This window comes from Diplotaxodon limnothrissa, linkage group LG10, assembly GCF_057381915.1.
Source record: "Diplotaxodon limnothrissa isolate DT_005_m linkage group LG10, D_limnothrissa_male_GT1.1, whole genome shotgun sequence".
NCBI lineage: Eukaryota > Metazoa > Chordata > Actinopteri > Cichliformes > Cichlidae > Diplotaxodon > Diplotaxodon limnothrissa.
In genome coordinates, this window is record NC_140605.1 from 29,836,201 (window position 1) to 29,845,446 (window position 9,246).

The 9,246-nt window shown below is 40.0% G+C and overlaps 1 protein-coding gene across 1 annotated transcript in view; it reads left to right on the forward strand.

Annotated features, from left to right (window-relative positions):
* The window catches only part of rabep1 (rabaptin, RAB GTPase binding effector protein 1), a 42,287-nt gene extending 39,008 nt beyond the window's left edge, over positions 1-3,279 (forward strand). The window contains exon 18 of the mRNA XM_085364698.1: positions 1,977-3,279. Coding sequence (XP_085220824.1) covers positions 1,977-2,078 — 102 coding nt within the window. The 3' untranslated portion in view covers positions 2,079-3,279. The remainder of the gene's footprint in view (positions 1-1,976) is intronic.
* The last annotated feature ends 5,967 nt before the right edge of the window (positions 3,280-9,246 follow it).

Genomic DNA, 9,246 nt, shown 5'->3' on the forward strand with positions numbered 1-9,246 from the left:
GAGAAATATATGGAACGCGTCCATTTATTAATAAAAACTGTCTTAAAAACAAAAACACAGAAATAAAACACAACAAGCCAGTAAATATACCAAACCATTATGAAAATGTATCACAAAGAGTGAATACTGTCTTTAATTTTAATGCAGGATGTTTAGATTTTATTTGAAAATATTGTAGTTAAGAAGTTTACCCGATTTACATCAAATTTTTTTTACCAGCAAATATTCTGACAATCTTCAGAGCCCCCAAAAGGTCATGACGGGGAATGTTTTCATGGTTGTTGCAGACCCCTCCTGTGTTTTACCTCATGTGTACAGTTGGTGGGTTTATACACTACCTGCCTGAAATGTAGCTTGGTGTGAATCTGTGGTATTCTGAACGTGTGTTTCTGCTGAGTAAACTGTGGTTTGTCTGTAGCACATGTATTACAAACACACCACAGGACCTCATGAGCGCAGTAGCTTCAGTACAGCTTCTGATGCTGCATGTAGTCGGCGTGTCACAGCCCGAGTCATGACAAACAAAGCAGCCACAGCGGCGGGGACAGCTGTCATCATCTGGCTGCAGTCACAATCAGATCTGCAGTCAGTCCCGGCTGTGGTCAGCCACAGAGCTCGAGAGTTAGCTGCTCGACGTATCTTTCTAAACACAGCGGTGCAGGCTTGAGCCGGTGCAGCCACAACTGAGGGAGCAGTGACTGTAGCTGTGGTCGCAACCAGCGGTCTATTGCACGCTACAAGACACTGCAGTATCACAACTGTAACACCGCTGTAAATATTCCAAATGCTTGCCTTCCAGCTGTTGTCCCAGGCCAGATGCTGAGTGAGTTATTAAAGTAGCACAACATTTAAAAGAAGCACGTTTAAGGGCGCTACAGGAGGGATGGAAAAACTAAAAGTCAAAATAAATAAAACACATGCAGGGCAAAGCTTTAGATGGCCGAGGTGACCAAAGTGTAAAACCATAAAATGACTTTGCATTATGAAGGAGAAGGGACACAGCTGCTTTTAACCGGGTTTTAAGATTACATGCAAAGAAATGGAAAGAGTCACTGTGTTATATATTTAACCCTCAAGCAACCGAGCTGTTTTAGTCATTTTTTTTTATCATTTTTATTTAAAAAAACAAAACACAAGCTTCAGTCACAGTCTTCATCTGTTAGTTTTAACAATGCAAATATTTTTGTTTCGGTAAAACTAAGAGGGGGAAAAAAATGTTTTAGTGACGTCACTGTCAATTTAACAGCAAACTATAGAAGAACTGGTGACTTTGTAACACTTTGGACAACACATTACTTACTCAAAGACACAAAATATTGAGTTTACTCAAATATACACTCACCAGCTACTTTACTCTTCTTTTGATTTATTTGTCAGTTACATTTTAAAGGCTTAAATAGAGTTTTTTTAATCTTTAATAAACACATTATTTCACATTAGCTGCTGTTCATGTTTAAAAATGACAACTTGCAGCACTTCTGTAGGCCTCAGTGCAAGTCTACCTTAGACCATTTCTCTCTCCCCTCTGTCCTGTCTGCTGCGTCCTCTGTCCTGTCCAATAAAAGGATGTAACTAAATACATCAAGCTCCACCACAAAGGGATTACTTGTTCATAAATGATCCACGCCAAAGACCTTCACAGAATTGCATTAATTTATGTTCTGAGATCTGAGAGGCTATGCAAGGTACTAACCCTTATAAAATAGACACATGAACCATATATATGTGAATAAAGGGTCACAAGACTAATAAACCTTGTACAAAAATAACATATAATGAAGAAAACAAAATGTAAAAGTACTAAAATTAGAAAGAAGAAAGAAATGGGGAGGGGAATTTTTTTTAAAGAGTAACTTTTCTGCATTTTTTATGTGGAGAACTCCCTTCAGATGATATTTGATTATTAAATCATTAAAGTGCTGTATGAGAAATCCTCCCGTGTCAGAGAATTAATCGCCGTTTGTCCGTGTCCTCAGGTACAGCTGGAGCGGATACGACAGGCGGACTCCTTGGATCGAATCAAAGTAATCCTCAATGACACCAACTTGACTGACATCAATCAGCTTCCAGACACATGATACCACTGAAGGACAACTGCCTTCACTTTCTATTTCCCCTTCTTTCTATTTCACCGACCCAGTAACATATTACCCGACCCTTCCTCTTCTTCTTCCTCCTCCTCCTCCCCCATAACCACCTTGGAAGAGTTTGGAGGGACATGGACAGACGTGGCATGAGGAGCTCATGGCCTTTTGTGTACATTAGAAGTCTCTGAACACACCACAGATAGAATAATGAAGAAGAACACTACTAAAAAAATAAAATGTAAATAACTAAATGTGGACGGAGGGAGCGGGCGGAGGTGCTTCTCCCTGTGGGTTCTGTCTGTCTCGTTTCTACTGTAGATACGACTGTCTGTATTAGCTCGACCAAAAAAAGGTTTGTCGTCCTCTGAAGCACTTTTCATCTGCGACTTCTCTTTCCAGGTAAATAGAAAATAATTGGATGCATAAATTTTCCTCCGTCTGTTCTCAAAGCGGTTGATAATGGCTTCCTTTCTCCTCTTGCTTGTGCTTTCCGTGTTTTGTTTTGGGTTTTTTTTTTTTTCCTTTTTCCTCCAGTTTTCTTGCTTTTTTTTTTTTTCTCTTTGTGACATTTCAACCCTCTTCTGGTCATTTTTAACTCTGTGACAGCAGCACGATGAAGGATGGAAAATACTTGCACATAATTTAACTGGGATAAGAAAATAAGGAACGTAACAAAATGCGAGCAATACCCTTCATGTCTTCAGCACCCTCTGCTGTGTTTTTGCTCTGTTTGTTGCTCTTTAGTGTCTCACAGAAACCTTTTTTTTTTTTTTTTTTTTAAAGCTGCAGAAATACAGTGAAGAAACATTAGTCACGTTCAAACTTGTGTTTCTCAACATGTTTAAAAAAATTAAAAGAAGAAACACTAGTTAATCCAGGTCATGTCAGGTAAACGGATGTTTAGGTGATGAGGGAAATTACAGAATTAAAACTGCAAAGTAATGGCTTTTAACACACACTTTGTTCCTGGTATTCTTTTCTTTTTTTGACTTTCCTTGATGTATATCTGAAGATTTTAATTTATCGCGGGCTTTTTGAAGGTGTGATGGATGGATGGCACGCAGACATGTCCCCACGATGAGTGATTTTTCTAAAGCGTAAAGAAACGGTTCATTCATCACTACGAGGATTCTGTTGTCTCTGAAGCTACTAATTAAATTAAATCACCTTTAAGTGTCGGGGTCTTTCTCTCTAAGGACTTCAGCGCACCAGAGGCTAACCATCAGTGGCCTGTGGTTCATGTGTAATTGGGTAAAAAAACCAAAACAAGAATAACTAAATGAAGGTGCTGCAGTTGTTCATGGAGAACACCAAACCAGTCAGTAAAAATCACTTCAGCTGGTTCTACACGACCAAAATTGTATAAATGCTAGCACTAGCTGCCACATCTACAAAGGAAAAAAAAAAACCCTGCAGTCTTCATAATGGCCAGCAGGGGGCGACTTGGTCTCTAGGTAAAAATGTGTTTCCACACCAGTTGGCAAGTAGTTGTTGGAGGTTGCTACTTGTTGCAAATGATGACGTTTAAATGACGACTATTTGCAGATAAGCCGGTGTTAATCCATGCAAACTACTGCGTCCACGGCAATCTGCTAGCGACCAAAGCAATCGCAAGGAAGTTCTTTTTTTTTTTGGTTTTTTGGGGTTTTTTTTAAGATCAATTTCAGGCTAGCAACTGCCTGCAATCTCCAGCAACCATTTTCCAACAGGTTGCAGAGCACCCAGTGTTTAGCAGGGCGTCACCCACTGGTCTCTAAGCCTGCATGACTGGGCCTAGAGAGACCGCCACCAACCTTCTGCAATCACTCGGCAACCTGTTGTGGAAGCCTTTTCTTTAGCAACTGGTGGTTGTTACATTATCAGTCTCTAGGCCTGCGTGAACCTGAGGCCTAATGTTGAAATCAATGGAAAAATAAACGTTCAGTCCCTTTCATCTCAGTAAACACTTTCCTGATGAGTTTACAGTTTCACTCACTAGTTTTTTGTAAATTATGGTCCCCATCAGATTAAAAAAGGACTTGAGCACACAGCCTCTCAGTCAGTATACTCTCCAACCAATGAACTCTTGTTTCTAAATGCTCAGACTCAGACAAACCTTATTCAACACTTCTGAGTATCTGACATTCAAATGTGCTTAATGTCACAGTTCTGCTGTGAAAAGCTGAGAACAAACACTTGGATTTATTTACAAAGTTCACAGCCCACCATTAGTAGCAGATTTAAAGGTTACCTACTCTGCCCGAGTAGGATAGCTTTGCATGACTGGATGATTAAAATAATACTTGTTCGACTTAAACAGTGCCTATCTGCATTTGTTTGAAATGAGATCTTTTAGTGCCACTGTTTCTTCAGATTTGCTGCCAGCTTTGAGCAGCAGGTGGGTGAGGCTGACCATGACATAAGACCGAGCCAAGACAAGACGAATCTGCCAGAAACGGTGTGTTTAGAGCTTGTAAATATGTGTTTAATATGAGCATCCATCATTATAACAGTACGAGAGAAAATAAAAGCATAATAGGTCCCCTTTAGATATGAGAGTATGGTTCAAAAACGGTCTGGTTGTCATGCATGCATCTCTTCTCTCTTTAAAGTCTGTGTCTTGTTGCCGTTTGTGCTTTTCACACACGGGTATATTTGCTAACACTTTCTGACAGCTGCTGCTGGAAGACATTCATCGTGTTGCTTTCATGAAAACTGACAGAAGTCGGCGAGAAGTCGAGTGACAGTTTGCTTCACTGTAAAAGAGTGTCATGTTGATTTTTTTTGACATGAACGACAAACTGCGAGCACTTCAACTGCCTTTCAGGAGCAAACTGCCAGAAACTGTGCACCGCCGCTTCCAAATTTAAACTACGTCCCTTCAGTTTTCTCTTTGAAAGCGACCTGGAGGGACATCCACAAACACCTCTCATCTCAGACACATTCCACAAAATTTGTAATGTGACAGTCAGAGGTTTTTGGACAAGTGGGTATATTTCGTAGCTGGTCTCCATGCTCTTTGGACCCATGTAGGCATAGGGAGAACATCCAAACTCCACACAGAAGGGCCTCCGCTGGCTGGTGGATTCAAACTTAGGACCACCCTGATGTGAGACAGCAGTGCTAACCACTACATCAATGTGCCGCCCACATGGCACGCTGCTCTGTTCACTTATAAAGCACTCACCTCATTCCAGGCTCTGAGTGTGCAGTGTGCAGCTACATCACTGTTAGTCTCTTTCTGTTTATGAGGTTCCAACCAGGGCTATTATAGTTGACTAGTACACTAAAACCAGGTGTGAGACAACATTTTAACTCACTGAAGTAAAAATAGTTCTAACATGAGACTTTACTAAAGTTGCTCAAATTTGTCAACAAGCATCAGAAGGCTTTGGTTCATGTGTTTTCTGTCACGACAGGGATTTTCATGCTGTGATGGACGTCACCTGTCCAGATCCAGGTGTACCCCCGCCTCTTGCTTTATAACAGCTGAGATAGACTCCAGAGTGGTGAGCTTGAACTGGAAAGGCTCTTACACGGATGGATGAATGGAGGTGGATGTGTTCCCGTCACGAGGAGTTTTATTCTAGACTTCTTAAATCTCGACCCTTAGAAATACAACCAACAATCATAAAGAAAACTAAAATTACCAACTTTATTTAAAAAGCACTTTAAAACAGCCACAGGAAAAAAATGAATTAATACACTAAAAACTCTGAAAACACCAAGAAAAACAACTATAATCAAAACAGAGTTTCAAAAATGGACAACTGTGCAAAGGTGATCTATTCCATAACGGAGGGGCAGCAATCAAGAATGCTCTGTCCCCCAGCTGAGCTTGCGCTTAGATTTCTGTATAGGTTGGAGGAACTGGTCATATGACCTGAGGGCTTGAAAAAGTACAAGGAAAGACCAATTAAGGATTTAAAACAAAGTACAAGAACTTTTCAGAGTGAGAGAAGAGAAAAGTGTGAGAAGTCCAATCTCGAAAGCCACAGAAAGTAAGATAAAGCTTTTACATAAAAATGTAGAAGCTTTGGTTCAAACCTGTTTTGTTTTGCATGCCCCGGATTGTCGTATAGGCCGGATTAGAAGGTGATAAAGCTGTCAGATGTCACACAGTTGACTGCAGATTCTTTTTCATCGTTTTTAATCCAGACTTTTTGATCATAAGAAGTTGCTAATCAGGAGCTATTAGTGCTCTGATCTGTAAAACAGTGCTGCTCTTTATCTTCAAGCCTCTTTCAAAATAAAAAAAATGCAGCATGTGAGTCAGAAGACGTGTGTCTAAGTCTGCATTTGTGCCTTGAATATGGCTAAAACTGAAAATGTGGAAAAACTGGTTTTCTCAGATGACTCAAAGGAGACTTTTTACTTACTTTACTGGCAAAGAAAATGAATGCACTGCTTCAACTACATATTATTTTTAAAGATGCAAATGATTTTCCCGGAGCTGGCTCGCTGTGCGATGTTCTGGACTGGTATGAAAAGGCTGGACGCAAAGCTTCACGTTCATGGAAACTATGATGCAGGACAGCTTTTCTTCCATTGTAAAAGAAGTAAAGATGTCGAAAGAGTGCACGCAGAAGCAGCTTTGGTTGGTTTGAGGAAATATTGATGACTTTTTTTGTATTTTCCAGCCTGCATGTCAAACATTTCCTCACGTTTGGTTGGGTCTGTGAGGGTTAAGGAAAGCCCTGAGCTGAGGCCTGTGAGAGATGAATGCACTGAGTTTACAAAGTGAATTCTGGACATAATTTCCTCTGAAAGCTTTATTGTGTTTGAATTTTATTTATGAAGACCAAAAAACGCCTTGTCTATAACAATTATTATATTATAGTGTCATATGACGTTAATATGAGATGATTCTCCCTGAAGATTTCAGCTGGTCCTCACAGATTGGACTTTTATTTATTAAATCTAATGTCAAAAAAAGAAAAGGATATATAAGTAAATGTTTAAATGAAATTGGTCTAAAAGCTCTCACTGCCTACTGCTACCTTGTTTTTAGTGTAAATAATAACTAATTACTCAAAGTGCACTTTAATTTTGAATTTTTACTGCTAAATTTAATGATGCTTAATTTAAAAAATTGGATTTTGGGTCATTTTTGTAACCAGTTTTTACAGCAGCTGTATAACATTTTACAAACTAAACAAGTGATGACTCATATATGATGACAGAGGTTTTATTCTTGCACTTTTCTCTCAATTAGCCACTAAAAACTGACTCAAGTGCACAGTTTGAGCTTTTATTTTCTTGTTATTTTCCTGGAGAACGAGAAAAAGGAGACGAGGCTTTGCACCCGAAACATTAAATCTCAGTTTACTTTCATTTAAGTTAAATCACGGTCTCTCCCTGCAGAAAACAATCGGAAAATCCTCTCATAACCACGTGGATCCAGAGGGGGAAGTGAGATTTCATACTTGCATATATGAGAAAAATTAATGGGAAATAAATAAATGAAAATAGAGAAGGCAGAAAAGTCCCTTAATTCTTTAAAGGTCTGGAATCAGAGCTTTGATAAACATCTAGTTTACATCGTTACATCCACCCAGTTATTTACAGTAGGTACAACGTTTGTCATCAATGTTTTAGTAAGCTGAAATAAAATACTGTCCACTTTGTTAGGTACACCTGTTGAAGTGCTAGTTAGCACAAATATTTAATCAGCCAATCCCACGGCAGGAAGTCAGTGCATGTAGGCATGTACACGACCTACTGAGCATCAGAATGAGGAAGAAAGGTGATTCAAGTGGCTTTAAGTGACAGACTGGCTGGTCTGAGTACTTCATGGATTGCTACAAAACCATTTGTAGGGTTTACAGAGACTGATTCGAGAAAGAGAAAATATCCAGCATCCAGTGTGACTGCTTCAAGCTAATAGGAAGGCAACGGTAACTCAAATAACCACTTTTAAAAACTGTGGTATGTAGAAGAGCATCTCTGCAGGCTGAATCTTGAAGCAGATGGGCTACGGCAGCAGAAGACCACGCCGGGTGCCACTACTGTCTGCTAAGAACAGGAAATTGGAACTACAGGTCACACGGGCTCACCAAAATTAGATCATAGAAGATTCTTGAGAAACATTGCATGATCTGATGAGGCTCAATTTCTGCTGCAACATTTGGATGGATGGGTCAGAATTTGGCATGTATCTGACCCAATCAATCCCTTTATGAGCACAGTGCACCCTTCTTCTGATAGTTGCTTTCAGCAAGACAAAGTACTGTGTCACAAAGCTCAAATCACCTAAAACTAGTTTCTTGAACATAACACTGAGTTTTGTGTATTCAAACAGCCTCCGCAGCCATCAGCTCTCAATCTGTTGGAGCACCTCTGGGATGTGGTGAAACAGAAGATTCACGTCATGGATGTGCAGCAAGTGTGATGTCATCATGTCAATATGATGAGGAATGTGTCCGGCACCTTCTTGAATCTGTGCCATAAGAAATTAAGGCAGCCATGAGAGCAAAATGAGGTTTAACTTGGCAAGCTGTAACTAATAAAGTCTAAAGACATGCACGTCTTTAGACTGTGGCAGGAGGCCCAGAGAGAGCTCACTCCGACACAGGAAGAATGGTGGATGCAAATCCACACTTAAAGACCCCAAATGACTCGTGGATTCAAACCCAGCCCCTATCCTGCTGCGCAGGTCTGGTCAACTCTCCTGAAATCTAATCATTCTTACTGGTATACTAATAATATTTGTTTCCAGTGACTCAGCATCTGTGGACAATGCCAAAAGATAAGACGGTGGTTCGTATTTGGAGAGGCGCAGTTCCTCCAGTGCTCAGGTTTAAAGTTATCATACCGTGCCTTCATATCTTTTCCACACAGGTGATTTTTTTTTTCCCTTAGATATCTTGCCATCATTCATCTTCTATTAGACGCCTTCCTTCATTTTACCTCCATACTTTTATGCATTATGTTGCATTCAGGCCCTAGAGAAAGGATTCCTCTTTTTAGTATGTATTTATGAGCAGATGGAGCTCTTCACTTCATCACGCCATCACAGGAGGGATTGTAATAAAATGTAGTAGTTTTTTTTCCTAAGCAAACTACTGCAGACAGATTTTATAAAGATGATTACCGATCAGATATTTGAGCAGTTAGAGATTCAGGATATTACCCTTTCTGCTTCAGCGTGTGCAGACTGTGCTCCATCACGTCACCGATC